At 45.0% G+C, this 20,326-nt stretch overlaps 1 protein-coding gene across 1 annotated transcript in view; it reads left to right on the top strand.

The window, feature by feature from the left end:
- The window catches only part of Grin2b (glutamate ionotropic receptor NMDA type subunit 2B), a 427,951-nt gene extending 418,780 nt beyond the window's left edge, over positions 1 to 9,171 (top strand). The window contains exons 10-13 of the mRNA XM_051173139.1: positions 212 to 372; positions 2,101 to 2,288; positions 4,523 to 4,761; positions 7,128 to 9,171. Of these exons, the coding sequence (XP_051029096.1) occupies positions 212 to 372; positions 2,101 to 2,288; positions 4,523 to 4,761; positions 7,128 to 8,981 (2,442 nt within the window). The 3' untranslated portion in view covers positions 8,982 to 9,171. The remainder of the gene's footprint in view (positions 1 to 211; positions 373 to 2,100; positions 2,289 to 4,522; positions 4,762 to 7,127) is intronic.
- The last annotated feature ends 11,155 nt before the right edge of the window (positions 9,172 to 20,326 follow it).

Below are 20,326 nucleotides of genomic sequence, written 5' to 3'. Positions count from 1 at the left end.
TTGAAGTCCACTTCCAGAAGGCAATTACTGCTCCTGAGTGAGGGCTAATGTGCTTGGTGAATTATAGTTGGTTCTTTTCCATTATAAACTCACTAATGCTGACTTAATGTCTCCTCGTATTTTTCTAAAGCATTTCTTCCTTTCTCTGTCTCTGTCTCCCTCCCTCTCTCTCTCTCTCTCTCTCTCTCTCTCTCTTTCTTTCTCTCTCCAGTTCCAGAGGCCTAATGACTTTTCACCCCCTTTCCGCTTTGGGACTGTGCCCAATGGCAGCACAGAGAGGAATATCCGCAATAACTATGCAGAAATGCATGCCTACATGGGAAAGTTCAACCAAAGGGGTGTAGATGATGCATTGCTCTCCCTGAAAACAGGGTAAGAATGGCCTCCAAGCTCAGAGTGATATGTTTCTCACCTCCATTAGACACAGAATGAACTGGTACCATAACAATTAAATCAAAGACTATGTCCTAGTTAAACATGACAGCCTCATTCCAACCATTGCACAAAGCTTTCTTATGCTGCTACTTGCTTCTGTGTACCATCTGCAAGCTGTTTTCTCCTTGCATGAATGTGGCCACGGAGTGGAGATGCAACAGATGGAAAAGTGGAAGGAGGGATCAAGGAGTAAGCTCACATTGTTACACATGAGCTACAGTCTAAGGGTACAAAAGACCATCCTGGGATCTATGGACAGGGGAGAAGTAAAATAGGAAGGGTGCAAAGGTTTCTAGATGACCACCAGGAAGAATGTGTGGACTGAGATCCAATCCCAATATGATTATCGTTCCTCATAGCCCTTCTCTGCACCATGGATGTATTTGTTCGCAAACTATGGATGTACTCCTTCCCTTTGAAAGCAGAGCATTGTAAATGTTGAGATTTGGGGGATAACGGACCCCACCGCTGTTTCGCTTTGTTCTATGATGACTACCAGCCTGTGGACCTTGTCTGGTCAGCCTTACACCTCACAGTCTCCGAGCACCACCTTAGATGTGTGCACATTTAAAATACTCTGAGATTCGATCTTATTGCTATAAACAAAGTCACAACAGATTTCATAACATGGTGTTTGAAGATAAGGTAGGAATACTCTGGGTAGCCCAAAGCGTGGGATACCCATAGTTCCCAGTTGCACCAGATGTTTGGTATTTGGGCATGCCACCAACCTACATCTTATAAGAAACATTTTATAAGATGTCCTATAACTTGTCATGTCAGAAAGGGCTTGCTTTTTTTTTTCTTCTTCTTCAAGAGGGACAAAGATCACCAACTTGTAAATGTTCAGGGGAGGTTGGGTGTTGCATGTTCTCCTCCCTTTCAGGCCTGTCACTGCATGGCTTCATCCCAGCTGCTGCCTCTGTCTTTAATGTGTGGAAATACTGGTTTGAAACAGTGTTGCATGCCTTCCTGCTCTTAGCCAAGATCTTTTCTCTATGCAACCCTTCTTTGCAAAGCTCAATGTCTCATGATGTGCATGCAGCTTTAGACATTTGAATGATCTCGATTCTTCTGTGCGTCACCTTCTCTTGAAGTGCTTCACATTTGATTTTGCACAAGCTAGCTGTCACCACTCTGGCCCCTCAAAGCAAAATCTTATAAAACAAGAGAATAGTGAAACCTCTGACCACCAGAATAGCCATACATCTCCGGAAACATGTACACCTGCACTTTCCCCCACTCTGGACTGTAATGAACTGAGAAATGAAAAACGTTATATAAATCTTACCCGTGCTATTTGTTATCATTGTGGTGCTTACTTTTCATTATTTCTGTTATTATTTTTATTGATTCCTTTTTTTTACTCCTTCTCCTTTTCAGACACAGCTTATGATTTGGCCTCAGGCCCAACTTACATTCTTATCATTCCTAGTGAGTGGGGAGGACTGGGATAAGCAACTCTTTTCAATCTGAAATCCCATCAAGAACAACAGCCCTGGATGCAGGCTTTAGACTCTGACAATAGCCCTACTTGAGCCTTACTGTGAGCCAGTCCTCCACCTAGCTTCTGGAACCCCACCACTTCATACCAATGGCCCAGTAGGTACATTTGTTATGCAATTTCCTCCTTGGTATTGGTTGGTTTCTTTCTTTCTTGTGCAGGAAGCTTGATGCGTTCATCTATGATGCAGCAGTGCTCAACTACATGGCCGGAAGAGATGAAGGCTGCAAGCTGGTGACCATTGGCAGTGGCAAGGTCTTTGCTTCTACTGGCTATGGCATTGCTATCCAGAAGGACTCTGGGTGGAAGCGCCAGGTGGACCTTGCTATTCTGCAGCTATTTGGAGATGGTGAGTTAAAGAAAGGGGATTGTTCATTTGGCCTCAACCAATGGCCATTCTGAGAAAGCAACCTTTCTTTTCCGTGTGTCCAAAACAGCTTGTCATGGGATATGATAAAATTGAAGAACACTTTTTAGATTCCTAGGGCCACCATAACAAACAGCAAAGTGACATAAACAATAGGATTCATGAATACAGGTGTCAATACAGATAGCTTCTCTCGGAAGTGATGAAGGAGAATCCTCTTTATGATTGTCATGTAACTTTGGATGACTTGTTGGTACTACTTGGTATTCCTTTACCCATGAAAGCACCACTCAGACCCCTACTTTCAGTCTACCTGGGTGCATGCTTTTTGTTCTGTATTCATTTGTCTCTCTCTGCATTCACACTTTTCTTAAGGGCAATCATATGAGATCAGGGGCCCACTCTGTCCCGGTATGACCTCACTACAATCAATTGCATCTGCAATGATCACTTTTCCAATAAAGCCACATTCTAAGACAGCAGTAGTTAGGAGTTCAATATATGAATTGCAAGGAGACATCCTTTAACCTGCACTGGATAAAAGATGAAGGAAGGAATTAGAGTAGTTGGTGGCAAGGGTACATTTGAAGATTGTGAGGTATAAGGAAACCTTCAGGGATGGAGTAGGCTACAATTAGATGTTTCAGGTACCACTCCACATGTGGCCCAGAACAGTAGGGCAGTGCCCTTTCTGCTCCCAGAGAAATGAGTGTGTGGCTGTTTTCTCAGCCTTCACTCGTTCTGCCTTGATCATTTTGTCTGAAGAGGTGAATGGAGATGTAGATACACTGAGGCACTTTACTGTGTCTTTCCAGTGGTTGACTGAACACTGAGAAATGTTATTTCATTAAACTACTATCTTGTGAATTTCTCTTCACTTCACTCTCCAAAGCATCAACTCTTCTGACCAGCCCTCACAACAAACTAATCCAGATACAGATGAGCCTCACCCAGCCCATCAATCATGTGGGTTTGTCAGCGATGGCTGTAGGACCTTTTCAATTGGGGAAGACATCAGAGGCAAACCCTGAGGCTGGTCTCCAGAGTCCAGCTGAATCTGGCTGCTGTAGTAGTTAGGAAAAGCATTGCTGAATCAAAGGAGAAAGGAGTAAAAGCAGCTGGAGCATTGACAACCCATATTAGTATAAGGAGTAGTCACAGCCAAATGGCTTTCATTGGGCCATGCAAAGTTCAAACTTTTGTCCAAACCAGAGTAGACAGACAGTGCAGTATCCTTCATGCGATTTCTAGAATTTCATTTGTATGTAATTAGTGACATTCTAAGGTACATTTTTTTTCATTTTCTTTTTTGTCTATGAGTTCTGCATTACTACTAATACTCAGTGACAGATGAAAGCCATTGGTGTCTGACAGAACTAGAGAAGTCAATGCTCCCTCACCAGGGTCAAGAGGAGGTGGCTTTCCATCGGGGTGGTCTTGCTTCATTCCAGCTTCCCTCTCTTTTGCTTTTCATATTTTTCTCTGTAAGAGATCTGTAATTGTGAGAGACGGTAGGGATTAAACCTCTCTGCAATCTCTCCCAACCTCTCCTTCCCCAATCTAATCTACTCTGTATAATTCCCACAGTTTTTCCCATTTGATTATGTTATTCCCCACTGTCCATAAAATAAAGGACAGAGTGTTTAACCTCAGAATTTTTGCATTAATACCTTTTAAGCTTTCTTGCTGAGGGACATTCTGTTTGAAGTGTTTTTCTTGGCTCTCCCGAAATGAACCTCTGCTTCCCCACCCCTTTCCCTTTGATTATGCTATCCTTGCAGTTTGGAATGCTTTTACATACAGTATAATTAAAATCCATTCCCACTTTCAAGTTCTCTCCCCCACCCCCCTCTCTCTCCCATTCTCTCTCTCTCTCACACACACACGTTGACCACTTTGTCCACAAAGTGTTGTTACTTATTTTAACCCTTGTTCTTTGCATAGCATGTTGTATGTAATACCGAGCACTGAGCTGCCAATTTACACGGATAAAGGAGAGCCACAGAGTTCCATGTCCTTGTGTCACCTGAAGTTCAGCCACTTAGGGATACACTGATGAGTTAGGATGTAATTGTATTAACAAAAAGTATTCGTTTTCTCCATTTCTGTGTGTCCCTTTCTGACATGTTATATGCCCCCTGCAACTCTCTTCCTTCTTTCTCTCCGTCTCCGCTCCCACCCTCCCTCATCTGCCTCTTTCTCTGCCCTCTTTCTAGGGGAGATGGAAGAGCTAGAAGCTCTCTGGCTCACTGGCATATGCCACAATGAGAAGAATGAGGTTATGAGCAGCCAGCTGGACATTGACAACATGGCAGGTGTTTTCTATATGTTGGGGGCAGCCATGGCTCTCAGCCTCATCACCTTCATCTGTGAGCATCTGTTCTATTGGCAATTCCGGCATTGTTTCATGGGTGTCTGTTCTGGCAAGCCTGGCATGGTCTTCTCCATCAGCAGAGTAAGTGTTTTGATTTGTATACTCAAAGCTTGTTAAGGACTATTTAGCCTTGTTCTGTGCCAAGCAGAGAGACCCAAGAGAGTGCTCGTTGCAGTCTTATGTAGCTAAAGCATGAAGCCACATCAGATGCTCTTCCCCAGGAGTCTTGTGAAAGAACTCCAAGTGTTTCTAAGATGGGTGGTGCTATGTTTCCTTCCATTTTGAGACTCAGACATTTGATTCTCAAAAAAACAAACTAACAAAAAAAAAAAATTCTCAAAATAGAAAATGTGACTTTTCCGTATTTGCCTCTTACATCACCATTAGTTGACTGTGTATGGTCTGCATTAATCACTTATTCTAACACACAAAAGCATATTACTGGTGATTTTACTGTTCTTATATTTGAAACACATGTGATGAATGGGGAATTAAAGAGCCTAAAGATTGGATGTGGTAGCAAATGCCTGTAATACCAACACTGGGAGGCTGAGACCAGAGGATCCCATTCGACTCTCTCTCTGTGTGTGTGTGTGTGTGTGTGTGTGTGTGTGTGTGTGTGTGCATGCGCGTGCATGTGTGGTACAGATATAAATAGCATTTACAAGAGCCTAACAGGACCCAAGTCTTGACTCATAAGAAACTAAGAAACCTGTACTCCGGTAACTTACTTAACTGGGGCAACACTCCAGGCTGGGTTGTAGATCCTCATCTCCAGTTCAGAGTGAGGTGTCAGGGAAGTGTCAAGCTCAGGTCACATAGGGGAGGATTTTAAAGAGTAGGATTCTTCTGGTTTTGTTATTGCAGTTGTGGACTCACCCATGAGTAGTGACCTCAAATGGCCTTTCAGGATGGTATTCCATATATGACCAACCTTGACTCAAATGGAGTTGTGAAAGAAAATGGATCTCCCACTAAACTATTTCATTCTCTGGCCACTTCCCTGTGTTGTTTTAGTGGCTGGGAACAACGTCTCTGTTTCCTCTCTAGCTCAGTTAGTGCTGGTCGTTCAGTCACATGAGAACAGGAGGAGAACTTATGGGACTCTTGGTCACTAGGCCTTGGATTCCACTAGGCAGACCTTTCCAGAGGCCACAGAAGCAACAGGAAAGAGAAATCTCATTATCTCACTCATGGTCCTCTGACATGGTCACTTTCTCCAGAGGAGGGTCTTCAGGCCTGACATGTCACTTTCTCCAGAGGAGGGTCTTCAGGCACGTCCTCCTGGCCACTGTGGAGGTCAGAAGCGAGAGGCAGAGAGAGAGAGTAGAATCCCCACCAGGAAGATCTTGGTTCTCACAAGGTCTGACAGGCCTTTACCACATAACTGCTATATTTTTTTTCTGACTTTTTATACTCTTGGCTCTCTGCCCATTCAGATAAGACACCTCTCCAAGTCAACCTTCTTAGTTGCAAAGATGCAGCTTAAAGCTACTTCTTTATAAACCTCCCCTTGCCAGGGACAAGAACCCCGAGTGTTTGCCTTTCATGACAGCACGTGACAGGTGAGCAGTGAGGTAACCTGACTCTGGGCATGGGGAGACTGGTGGCCCAGGACAGCCACCCATCTTTCCTCATGGGGGCTGTCCTTCAGTGCCCTGAGCAATAGCTGTATGCTGGGCATTCTTCATCAGTTATAATTTTATAGGACATTAATTAGTTATGATAATACCAAATAAAAGAAGGAAACCAAGAGTGAAAGGGTGAATAAGGGAGAGATCTCAACAAGCGAGTTCTTTATTCATACCCAGCTCCTGGTATTTGTCCCAATTCTTCCCTCCCACAGTGGAGGCCACAGCAGTAGAAAAAAAAAAATCTTTCTTTGACCCCAGGGCTTTATAATTCTCTGCATGAATTCGGTTCATGCTTAGCTACAGAACAGCACTGTTCCCTTGTTATTTGCTGACCAAAATTCTAAAAGCTGCTTGAAATCAGTCAGAGCTAGAAACAGGAGGCATTTGTGAGCGACATGAGCCAGGGGTGGCCAACCAGAGCCAAAGGGCCCCAGCATCCATGGTGCCCAGCATCTGTGGTGAGATGCCCTGTGCTTCCATGAATCTGCTTATACTCTTGTCATATGTTTACCGCATGGATCTGCTATAAATTGTGAAAATCTGGGCACAGGAAGGAAAGCAAGGGCAGATCCTGTTTGAAGTTGAAGCACAAATGCCATGTCATCTTTTTGATCGAGTTGCTTGATATGAGCAGTCCCCTCGCTGATGGCCAGATTACTGTTCTCATGATAGAAATTTGCTAAATTCGAGGGGCTACATCAGCCAAGCTCCAAGTCACACTGCCTGCTGCATGACTCTCCTATCGGTGGTAGGACACTGTTGCCTATGTTGTGTTTCTCTGAACTAAATGTGTACCATCCTTTGTCCCTTCAGGGTATCTACAGCTGCATCCATGGAGTAGCTATAGAAGAACGCCAATCCGTGATGAACTCCCCGACCGCCACCATGAACAACACACACTCCAACATCCTGCGCTTGCTCCGCACAGCCAAGAATATGGCCAACCTGTCTGGAGTGAACGGCTCCCCTCAGAGTGCCCTGGACTTCATCCGTCGAGAGTCCTCTGTCTATGACATCTCAGAGCACCGCCGCAGCTTCACACATTCAGATTGCAAGTCCTACAACAATCCGCCCTGTGAGGAAAACCTGTTCAGTGACTACATTAGTGAGGTAGAGAGGACATTTGGCAACCTACAGCTGAAGGACAGCAACGTGTACCAAGACCACTACCACCATCACCACCGGCCACACAGCATTGGTAGCACCAGCTCCATTGATGGGCTCTACGACTGTGACAACCCACCCTTTACCACCCAACCCAGGTCAATCAGCAAGAAACCCCTGGACATAGGGCTGCCCTCCTCCAAACACAGCCAGCTCAGCGACCTGTATGGCAAATTCTCCTTCAAGAGTGACCGCTACAGCGGCCACGATGACTTGATTCGATCGGATGTCTCAGACATCTCCACGCACACTGTCACCTATGGAAACATCGAGGGCAACGCAGCCAAGAGGAGGAAGCAGCAGTACAAGGACAGCCTCAAGAAGCGGCCAGCCTCCGCCAAGTCTAGGAGGGAGTTTGATGAAATCGAGCTGGCCTACCGTCGCCGACCACCCCGCTCCCCGGACCACAAACGCTACTTCAGGGACAAAGAAGGGCTCCGAGACTTCTACCTGGACCAGTTCCGAACAAAGGAGAACTCGCCTCACTGGGAGCATGTGGACCTGACCGACATTTACAAAGAACGCAGTGATGACTTCAAGCGAGATTCGGTCAGTGGAGGTGGGCCCTGTACCAACAGGTCTCACCTCAAACACGGATCAGGCGATAAGCACGGCGTGGTAGGTGGGGTACCAGCTCCTTGGGAGAAGAATCTGACCAATGTAGATTGGGAGGACCGGTCTGGTGGCAACTTCTGCCGCAGCTGTCCCTCCAAGCTGCACAATTATTCCTCCACGGTGGCAGGGCAGAACTCGGGCCGGCAGGCCTGCATCAGGTGTGAGGCGTGCAAGAAGGCTGGTAACCTGTATGACATCAGCGAGGACAACTCCCTGCAGGAACTGGACCAGCCGGCTGCCCCCGTGCCTGTGACATCCAACGCCTCCTCCACCAAGTACCCTCAGAGCCCGACTAATTCCAAGGCCCAGAAGAAGAATCGGAACAAGCTACGCCGGCAGCACTCCTACGACACCTTCGTGGACCTGCAGAAGGAGGAGGCCGCCTTGGCCCCACGCAGCGTGAGCCTGAAAGACAAGGGCCGATTCCTCGATGGGAGCCCCTACGCCCACATGTTTGAGATGCCAGCTGGTGAGAGTTCCTTTGCCAACAACAAGTCCTCAGTGCCCACTGCCGGACACCACCACAACAACCCCGGCAGCGGCTACATGCTCAGCAAGTCGCTCTACCCTGACCGGGTCACGCAAAACCCTTTCATCCCCACTTTTGGGGATGACCAGTGCTTGCTTCACGGCAGTAAATCCTACTTCTTCAGGCAGCCCACGGTGGCGGGGGCATCGAAAACAAGGCCGGACTTCCGGGCCCTTGTCACCAATAAGCCAGTGGTGTCGGCCCTTCATGGGGCTGTGCCTGGTCGTTTCCAGAAGGACATTTGTATAGGGAACCAGTCCAACCCCTGTGTGCCTAACAACAAAAACCCCAGGGCTTTCAATGGCTCCAGCAATGGACACGTTTATGAGAAACTTTCTAGTATTGAGTCTGATGTCTGAGTGAGGGGAGAGAGAGAGAGGTTAAGGTGGGCACGGGAGGGCTAGGGCTGTGGGCCGCGTGGTGTGCATGTCCTGGAAAGAGTCCGGGGTGAACTTGGCTCCCATTCACTTTTTCTTGTTCTTTTTGTTTCTCTGTGGGATCCTGGAGTTCTGGTTCCTACTGAAGGCAACCCTCGTGGCCAGCACGGTTTCTCCCCTCGTGCAGTTCTCTTACCCCCCACGACCTCTGTCCACCATTCCTGTTGCCATGAGAGGATCGTGTGGCAGGATGGGGAGGAGACGGGAGATGCCGGCTCTGAGGGGGGGCTTTCCTGGAAAGGCTCTTTGTTCAGGCGAGGAAGTGAAGGCGGCCTAAGGAAGGCCATTTGGCCTCCTGCTTGTAAGAGAGAAGAGGCTTTCTGCTGAATTCTTGCTTCATGGCTGGCAGCTGCCTAGGGACCCTGTAAACAAAGGAAGGGCGGAAAGTCATTCTGTGCTTATATATAAGCCAAACACAAAGTTTGCTTCAGCTCCACTCTTTGGGGGTGAACCTAGGGAGAAGGCCATTGGCAGATGAGGGAATCCTGAGCCAGCTGGGGGGCTGATAGGGGGCAGTGGAGGCTGGCGTAGGGAAGCGTGTATACGCATCCGGCGTGCACACTTGCATTCTCCTGTAGTCGGGTGCCCCTGAATGCAGGGAAGGCACCGTTGAATCATTGCTTCCTCCCACACGCCTAAGTGATCTATGTGCTCATTTTGGCTTATCTATAAACTGGTGTCACAGGTTACCTGAATTTGAGCTATCGCTCCCTTTTCTTTTCTTGAGAGAGGATGCAGGTTCTTGACAAAGAAGATTCTGTACTGTAGGGGAAGAAAGTGGCAAGAGAAAATGAAAAGAAGGAAGACAGCCCTACAAACTAATCTGTCAGGATTGCCTATCTTTTCTGTGAGCATAGACAGAGAACTGTCCAGAAAGGCCTAAGGGAAATCAAAGAGGCCCTGAATCTTTTATCCAAACTCAGAGTAAAAGGTTCTAGAAAACTCCTTTTTGCCATTTAGCCCCTTGACTGGCTAAGGTTGGAGGAAGAACTCTCCACAGAAGGCTTTGAAGAAGAGAACTATTTTCGGTAGGGTAGGTGAGACAGGGGGATGTTTCCAATGCTTTGATCCCTTCTTACTTAACCCAGAGCTGAAAGAGCAGGCAAATTCCCCCAGATCTGGCGGTAAGTGACAGCAGACAGATGGAGGAGAGAGATGAGCTTGTCCTCCAGGCTACAGCTCTGGAAGCCAGAGAGACTGGGAAAGATTTGGAATATAACTTGAAATAATGTGAACATTCTGGATAGAACCCTTCCTCTTCTGCAACCCCCCAGTCCCCTCACAGATTACACCACTCTACAGTGTGAGTGTGTGAGTGTGTGTGTGTGTGTGTGTGTGTGTGTGTGTGTGTGTGAAATTCCAGGGATGGGGGTGCTGATAGGTGTGATCCCCCTCACTTAAAGTTGGAGATTTAAGAACGGAAATGAATATTTGTGTCGCTGCCTGTCCTGAAACTTGGGGTAGGGGTGTTCTATGGGTCAGTTCCACTGTCCTGCCGTCCCCTCACACAGGGTGATATCTAAAGAGCCCTGGGTCTGTTTGGAAGCTTGACCACAGGATCGCCTTGTGGCACACAGGACACGTAAACCAGAAAGGTGCTCATCCTCTGGAACGAAGCTGTCATGTCTCTTCACATCACACCCTCCAGGGCTGTCATTCGCCTTCCTGGTCGCCCTGCCTCACGACCTCCCCTCATCTCCCATCCTCGACTGCTGTCTCCCACCTTCCTACCTTCCTCCTTGATTTTTTTTTAACCTCAGTACCTTTCATTTAAAAGCCAACTGAAGGCCTTGTTTTCTTTCTAAGATGAACGTGGGGACAAGGGGCTGAACCTCTCTCAACAGTTTGGAGAGAGGAGCGTGGAGTGCATTACTTTAGGATCCAGGAGAGACTCTGAGAGAGGACAGAGGGTGTGAGGCATCTCCCGGAGGAAAGAGAAGGGCCATAGGAACACTGCTTCACTCTGGCTCTGCCCAAGGGCCAGGGGCTCATCCTCTTCCTCTTACCTCACCCCTTGAAAATTAAAAAAAGAAAAAAAAAAAGCCAAATCAACTAACCTAGCGAACAGCAATCTAGAAAACAGGGGGCCCTGATGGTCTCCACAGGCCTCAGAAATCAAGATGGTGTTTATTTCATATGTAAATATTTTGTTTTCTAATTGATTTTGTATAGATAAGATGTTCTCCTGTGAGTATTCAGGGTGTTGAGCTGGAGGGAGTGGGGTGGGGATGGGAATGAGGGACAATTATTTCCTTCTGGGTTTTCATTTTCTATTGGGAGGAATTGTTTGTCATGGCCTTTGCTTCAGAGTGTCTGGGGAAAGTTTATGGGAACAGAAGCCACAGTGGTGAGCAAGCCAGGGAAAAGTCATTGATGTTCATGCCCCGCCTCCAAAACCTGTCTTCCTGCCAGTTTGTGAGAAGTGATCGTGCACTTTGGCCTGAGTTTTGCAGGGTCCAAATCAGAACTGAGCAAAACTTGCTCTGACCCTTGTCTTCTAGGGAGACCATAGGAAACCATCAGTCTGTCACAGACAACCTGGGGGCATTCGGTTTTTCCTTGTTGGCAGGCACCTAGGCTTGCAAAGGTTCCCCAAAGGGCTTGAAAAAGAATTGAGGTCCAGTTACCTCCTATTCTTGACATGACTGAGAGGTTTCTGGAAGTAGATTCTGAGAAATCTCACAGCAGCCTTCTCTGATGCTTAACTGCCATCTGACCATTCTGATACATCATGCTGTAGTACCTGACCACCCCATCCCCCATCTGTGTGCACCTATAGAAATGACCACTTCAGGCACACCCAAGAAATGTCCACTAATTCTACTTCGACATGTGGTTTCGGATTGTACAGGGAGAGCGATGGATACAGGGGTCTTACAGATTTACATTCTTTTCTAGAGGGGTCAGCAGATCCCTTCAAAACTCATTAGCCTGGCATGGTAGCTAAATTTAGTTTAAGAGGTGGGAAATGGCTAAAGACAGACAGTGGCTTTATAGTTGCCTTGTTCTTGTTACTGCCATGGTGGGGGAGTGCTATTTTGTTCAAGTTAGGTGTCCCAAATCTGAGATTAACCAAACAAATAAAACCCCTTTCACTAGATTGTTGGCTTATGAAAGATAGCAGATAGCAGCTTCAATCTCTCTCTCTCTCTCTCTCTCTCTCTCTCTCTCTCTCTCTCTCTCTCTCTCTCTCTCCAGCATGCTACACTTTCCCTCCTACCCTCCCACCATCAGGGGCTGTCAGTGAGATAATTTAACTATCCTAAACCTCTTATTTGCAATTGATCATCTTTCTCCAACTGGATTCGTGAATTGGGACCAAAGTAAGATATTCATGGCCTGCTCTAAAAAGAATGAGGAAATTAAATCTGTCAAGTTTTATATGTGAAAGTCCATAATACCATGTCTTTTGAATACATAAGGAAGAGCTCAGCAGCTGTCCCCATCTCCATCACTGATGGATATGGACCAAGACCCAATCCATCCAAAACTGTGAGGTTCTGAAGAGCCCTGAGGAGCATCTTGTGTTCCATGGCATCTTTCAGAATCCATGCTTTCTCTTACAAGAGCTCTCTACCATTGTAAGGTGGGTTGATGAGTGTGGTCCCACATCACTCCTTTTAATGGCGATGCTGACACTTCAGCATGTCCAGTGACATCAACAATCTGGCCCTTGAATTTGCCTGAGTGAAGGTGTGCACACCCTTTCAGAGTGCTGCATGTACAGTGGACCTTCTTACTTCCAAGTTGTCACTGTGTGTCCCCAGCCAGAACTCGGGAAACATCCTTCATGTGTATTCCCTGGTGCTGGCCACAGCCATTTTGTGATTGGGGGAAAATATCCCAGATGATCTCATTAAATGTTGGTGGTGTCAGTAGTGCCCAAACGCATGTGTAAAATAGGAGTCCTCTATACAGTGATGTGAATATCACTTGCCCAGTCTTCCATGGCCATCAGGAATTGCCCCAAGGAGAATTCTCTGCAGAGTGCTGGTCACCTGCACCTCTCATTTAAGAGCTAGGGTTTTTTGTTTTTGTTTTTTGTTTTTTCTTTTTCTTTTTTAAATTAGTTCAAGATTTAGGGGAAGATTAACTGGAATGTTTGGGCAAAAGCCTTCAGAAAAAGCTATTCCTGAACTCACTTTATTATTATTATTATTTTTAATCACCATCTCTGAAAAGGCCCTGTGCTTGCTTGGCACCCTGTGCGTGTCTGTTTTGGTGTGCTAGGAATGATTCAGGTGTGCGCATAAATGATGTAATGACAGTTCGCTGGTGAATGTGTTCAGTGTTTCTGGGCATTGTGGCCATACTCTCTGTTCCCAAAGCCATATAAAAAGTGTGTGATCTGGGGGCTGCTAAAACACTATGGTATTGCTGCCTTCGCTTTCTTCACCTTGGTGTCAGAGAGTGTTCTTGCTATCTAAGGAATTCTTTAGGGGCAAGAAGTACCCTGAGGAGGTCATTCATGCCAGAATGGCTCTGGCCTTATGGAAGGCAAATGACCCATGGCTTGCTTTCAAGATTCTGAAAGAGCCTGACAACTGTTGGTTCCCCAGGCAGATTTACTACATTCAGGCTGAGTTGTCCATCTGCTACTGCAATGAGAGCTTTCCCAGGAAGAGTGACACACTAAGCCATATTAGGGATTTGTACATTTAAACACCTAATCTACATTAGGACTTTCATTCCTTTTCCTGGGAATAAGCTACAATAAACCTGCAGGAGAAAGCAACAGGAGCATCACAAACAACAGAACAGGGAGAAAGGATAAAGGGTCCAGAAAACCAGTCATTTAAGCCATGCTTCATCTCTACCTGTTTAGTTAAGGCCCATGGGGACCCTGGATTAGGAGTTCTACCTGGGATTTATTTTCAACACACAACCACATACATAGTTTATAGATAGCTAAAGTCTACACCACATAAGGCAGGTAAGAATTATGACCCAGGAAACAGAAGACAGGTGCCTTTTCTCAAGTGTAAGATGCTGAGTAGAGAGCTTCAGAGAAAAATGTTCATTCGTATTTAGTCTTGAGTCTGTTAGTATGTTATAAAAATCGCACGTTATGCGTTCTCTGTTCTAGATCAAATAATCTGCCAGTTAACTCGTTGGCCTGCATTCTAAACATCCTAGTTTCCTTCCTCAAATTCTTTGTGAAGGAGTCCTCAGGTACTGTTTAATCTGTGAGCCTATGTTATGCTTGGGTCAATGTTAAAATGCTCATTTGTCACTCTGAGAACTTCAAATATTGATCTAGGTCTAGGATTCCATCCAGTTTGGGGAACTAGCCATATTTAAGGTCACAGGCTGAATGAACACATCATACTTCCATCCCATTCTCACCCCCATTTGCCCAGTCACACACGGTCCCTGTGGGTTCAGTGGCTTGAAACATAAGCTATCTGCTCCCACAACAAAACTGCTGTCAACGCCTTGAGTGAAAGTCAGTGCTTTCCCCAAGCCTTGGGGAGACTGGTGCAGCTCAGGTGCTCTAAATAGCAGTACAGCATCAAGGAGAAAGAACGTGGCTCAGAGAGTCCTGGGTTACCCTAGCAATAGCAGGAATGGGTGGAGAATGTCAGGGATCCGGTGCATTTCTCTATTTCTCTGCTCCAGTGCTCTTGTTCAGTGATCACGTCAGAGCTGATCATGGCCAGCTGCTGCTGCTGTTCCGTCCCTTGAATCTGTTGGTGTGGCTTGGGGGTGGCAGCGCTAATGGGAACCCAGAGTTCCACACAGCCTTGGGATGCTGGTGTATAGAATCTGTTTTGGCAGAAGCAAAAGTGGCACTCGGTACAAGGATCGAGTTATAAAGAAGCCTAAGTCTAAGCCCATCACAAAACTATTATTTGAAAGCTATGACTTCCAACTTGAACTCTGCTTATCAATTAATAATTATTTTAAGGTTGTGATTTAAGGGGTGGTACAGAAAAAAAAATAAGGTAAAAAAACTCTCCATAAATCTGTCAGTTCAACTAAACCAATGTGTGTTGAGCATTTACTATGTCCCTGAGCTAGTGCTGGGAAATATATAAAAGATTTGTAAATGGAGTATGTTATGCCCATGTAGGCTATGCCGATGCATAAGTATAAAATATTTAAGTGTGTTATGTCTATATAAATAGGTGTGCATAAATTTCTGTGATTCCACGTGCAGGGTTAGTATTTTCTGGTTTCTGGGTTTGAGTCAAAGATATCCACTATGTTACTGAAGAATAGCACAGACATTCAACTTTTCACATCGCAGCCAAGCATTGGCCACTTATGGAAGTATTACACATTCTGAGCTACTGCTCAGAGAGTCCCTCTCAGGTCAGAGCCTTGCATTTTCTTCACTGATCTTTACTAGCTTCTCAACTGAGCACTCTTGGTCCCTGCACACCAAACTCCCTTTGAGATCTTTCGAGGCACACTCCAGACTGTAGGGCTTCTCCCTGTTGGACCTTTACTCCCTTCCACACAGCTGACCACATCCCTCTCTAAACAAAATCTGCTGACCATCTGTAGGAACTAATCTCTCCATTCAATTAGACCCTTGAATGCCTGTCTATCATCTTGCTCTCCCAGCCTCCTCGCCTACAATCTCCTAACAGCAATATTTCAGTGAACGGTTTGCTACAAACCTAACCACATTTTTGTTTCCCTGCTATTAACACCTTTATATTCTCCTGAGGTAACCTTTGGGAGTGGTATGTTGTCATTTGCTTCTTAGCTCTCACATCACCTCTGACCTCACTGGCTTCTGCTTTTGCTCAGCCTTCACTTGGTCTGCGTTCTAAGTTTGACTCCCCGTGTCAACTCCTCATGATCCTTCTGATTTCCATAACAGTCATGGCTCTGAGTGAAGATGAATTTCTAATCTTCACTCTTAGACCCTATTTTCTCTTCAGCTTAATACACATATTTCTGATCACCTCACCTCAGATGGACCCAAATACCCAGATCTACCCCCTGCAAAGCAACATAATTAGCAGGTTCCCTTTCTGGCTAGTGGCCCTATTGTTCTCCTGTGACCACACTAAAGTTTGCTTCCTTCTTGTCTCTGATTTACACGTATCATCATTTGGAAAATCTATTGATTCTCACTCTAATGCCTCCATTTTCATTCGGTTCTTCCCTCCCATTGATTGTTTCGGTGTTGTATTTCATTGTTCCCAGAATTCATATTTCAGTCTACTTTCATCAGCTTGTGTTTCCTGACAACGGTTATTTCGTGTCCTCCCTAATCCAGAAGACAAGTCTTTAATGAGATGCCCTTGCCATGCTTTTCCAGCAGGCAGAATCTTCGTGCTCTTCGTCACAAGACAGTTAAATTACATACTTGTCCCTTAGCATCCCTTAGCCAGCTAGATTTACTTGTATCTTAAACTTCTCTCTTTTCCCAAAATGCCCTGCCCCTAACTCTTCCAACATTTTTGCATAATCTACTCCCTGTGTACAAGTCTTAACAGACAATAACATAACTACATCATCTTTTTCCCTTCACAATCTGTGCAGAAAAAAATTAAACGTTTTATAAATGTCCATGACACCTTAATTTTATCTCTGGAATGGCAACCATCAGAGACCATCTGTATAATTATATGAGTGTGCATGTTGTGTTCCCTACTAGATTCTAAACAGGCCATACATTTACTAATCTTTTATTTCCTAAAACAACTGAGTGTATTGTACATGAAGGGTACTAGTGAATATTTAATATTATAAATAACAATAGAAAAGGAGTTCTCTTATTTTACCCCCAGGATCTTTGAATCTGTGGAGATACATAAGGATGAGTTCTCCCCTCTACCAACCCCATGTTTCTCTTTTTCTTCTGACACAGCCTCAGTAATGCACTAACAGTGCATGTGTACATTTCCATGTTGTTACTTCCGATTTGAATTTGTGTTTTTCCAAGTCATGCTTCATTCTCTGAGTGTCCTTTTTTGACAGCTTTATGGTCGTTGCAGTGATTAATATACACAGAGCAAACGGCAGAAGGATAGACCATGAAGGTTATTGACTAAATGTGAGGGATCAGGATTGTCCAGATGGTGTGAGTGGAGATGATGTCTAGACACACCATTGTCCTGAATGAGTCTAGCAAGACCTATGCTTGGATTAACAGGTCTTTATTCCCAGAGTTAGACACTTTCACTAACAGAAGGGTCTTGTTGCAATGCAAACTTACTAATCACACAGCCTTGTGAATCTCAAGAAGTGTTCCAACAGGACTAGTAGATTTCGCTGAATGCTAGAAGTTCCCCCTTTGTAACTGTGTAGGCCAGATGTGGGATTGGGGGCTATATGTTCTGCTTATAGTGATGTTTCTTTTCTCACCCTTTCTGACATAGAGTTACTAAACACATCTCCTCTGATGTGTATCGCTAGTGTAAATACATAAAAATTTCAATGATGGTTCAGAGAGAACTTTCGTGTCTCAACTTCTCTTTCTTCTGCAACTACGATTGAACTCATCTCCCTAGAGGAGAGGGTATAGCTTCTGGCCTTATGACCCTCTTGTTCTCTAGTCCTTAACTCTATTTAAGCAATCTCACCCTTTTGCTCTAGTTAGTGACTCTATCTCTAGAGAAAGTCTTGGGGCTGGTCCTATACTTTTACTTGAGCTGCTCTGGTACCAGCTAATGTTCTCTTTCTTTCTCCTGGCCAACCTCTTCTATAAATCTCATGTTGTCATTGGTCATGAATTATTCTCCTGTGGGAAGCATCTTCTGCCACCCAGTGCTAATTTAAAGCGTACTGTAAAAAACCTAACTCAAATAAGTTACAGGCAGTGACAAGTCTGCTTTTCAAAAAATCTGGCAGAGTTCATTCTTTATCAAGACAGGAAGAGATTATTATTGGCAAGCTGGGGTGAAACCTGAGACAATTTAGTAGATATCTAGTAAAAATTAAAATATTAAGTCGAAATGGTTAGGTTTTTTTTCCAGTTTTAATAGTTGTAGATAGTATTGATCCTAGCAATGGGAACAAATAAAATTTTAGAGCAAAGTCCATCTCATGATATAGCGAGGCACTTGTTTTAAGCATGAAAACAGATTGGCACTATCTAGTGAACATGTGGAGAGGTAGCTGTTCTCTCAAAGGCATCCGTGAACTTCTGTTGGACCAATGACTGGACCAATGTTACAGGCAGTTTCACATGGTTACTTTATTTTATATTTTATTCCGTTCTATTATTTTTTAAACACTCCGATACCAGTACAGGATGATGAAGGCAAAGAATAAGAGGCCCACAGTAGCACTTCCCTTCATGCCACAAGTAAAGCTGGGGGCCTGTTGGTCCCTGACTTTGTGGGTCCCTTCAGGAAGCAGAGAACCTGCAAAGGACTAGACTTGAGGCTGATTGCCTCCCACGGGCCCATTCTTTTGGCCACAGACAATTCTCAAAAACTCACACTAACACTGGAGCATGATTTCCAGGTGTCTTTCAGATGAGGAGAGCTATGTCCTTTTTGTTTACCTCTTGGTTGTAACCTGAGAGCCAGAAGCAAGGCTAATTAAAAATTGAGGGGCATTACACAGCATTCTCCAAGGGCCCATTTCAAAGTGCTTAGGGACTTTAGGCTGATCACATGCTAGAAATGTCAGGAGGTATCCAGAAAGAACTCTGACCCTGAGCTAAGGGAGCTGGACCCAGCCCCATCGGCGAGGTCCTAAACTTGTACAGGAAGTCTGGTCACACTTCATCCCTGAGTCAGCATCCTCATTGTTTGGATGACACCCAGAGAACTGTTGGTCACCACCATGCGCACAGAGGGCACAGCTGGTCCTACCAGCCTCGATGTAGATAGAATGGTACCCTCTGCAGGAGAAGGCTCACAGTGCTGGCATCTGACAGGACTGCAGGAAATGTGGTCACAGGGATGTGAAGTGTATAGTGTCCTGCCTCCTTCAGATAATAATAGTGCTTGCTTCCAAAAGGGATTATTTCTGTCTTTAAAAACAAAACAAACAAACAAATGCTAAGCCTTCCTGAAACCTCAGACTAGTCTATGTGGCAGCCGTTGCCACATTTTAACTGTCATTAATTATTATCAATAACCAATTTTTTTGAAATTAGGGCTATTTTAATGTTCCCTTTGGATGTGCTCTAAGAAGCATTGGCAAGCAAGAGACTATGCCACTTTGTTGTCTCAGTTTTGGTGGCAATTTCAGACTTACAAATAGGCTTCATGTCCTTCTCACAGTTGCATGTAATTAAATGACCTCTTTACCATGAGTATCTTCATGCTTGTGTGTCTACCTAATGCCTCTCTCTCACACACACACAGGCATATGCACGTGCATACACATACACATATACATACACAATGCTAGGATGAGAAGTTGAGGCACATACAGAACATTATACATGATATTTAATTTTTCTAAACAGGATCCTGACCGATAGAGTTCTATTAACACCCCATCCTGTACATTGATGACCAAGTTGTACATAACTGGGCATCTTGGACCAGAGGGGGAAAATCATTTTGTCACAGTCCTTGGAAAAATCTTAAGCATTTTAAATGACCATAAGTTAAGTTATGTCTTTGTAACAGACAAAAGAATGCTACACAGTTCCTAGGATGTTGTCACTCGTGTTTTTAGAGAAGGATGCTGCTTGTGAAGTCACCAGCAGCTCACTTGGATCTTTGTTTGGCTTCTGGAATATTCTAAGTAGATACAGGATGGTTTACTGTCACTGTTTCTTCAGATGGCCTCCTCGACAGGGACATGTGATGGGTTTTAGTTGTTGAGATGGATACATGGGAGCACTGGTAAAGTCAAAGCTTCTGTTGTGAACTGTCTGCATTTTGTGGTCCAAGCTAACCCAGAAAGTCATGCTATATGAACTACTCTCCTACTCCAAGTTTCTAATACCTAAGTGGAAGAAAGTCTTGAAATCCAGGCATCTGGTTTAACCAAACCATTTGCACGAAATTCATCTTCCCAGATCCCCACCCTACCCACTCCCATAATGTGTCAGTCTACAGAACCCAATCAAATGGTGGAACAAAGCAGTGATTTGCGAAACAGAGAGAAAACAGTTTCTGTAATGAAGGAAATTTGAAGAGCAAATCAAGATGTTTCTATTATATGAGGTAAGACGTGGGGGATAATTTTTATTATTCAAAATTTGTATATGGCATGCGAGCAGCCCAAATCTCCCAGACTGGTATCCTAGGAAGGGAGCCTTTTAAAAGTGTTTGTGAGGTGGTCATGGAATGTTGAAGGTGACAGTCATTTGGACCAGCCCACAGGGGAGGCAACTTCAA

This window comes from Phodopus roborovskii, unplaced genomic scaffold, assembly GCF_943737965.1.
Source record: "Phodopus roborovskii unplaced genomic scaffold, PHOROB, whole genome shotgun sequence".
Classification (NCBI taxonomy): Eukaryota; Metazoa; Chordata; class Mammalia; order Rodentia; family Cricetidae; genus Phodopus; species Phodopus roborovskii.
The sequence above is the reverse complement of the archived record's forward strand: the minus strand, read 5'-3'. Positions and strand labels throughout refer to the sequence as shown.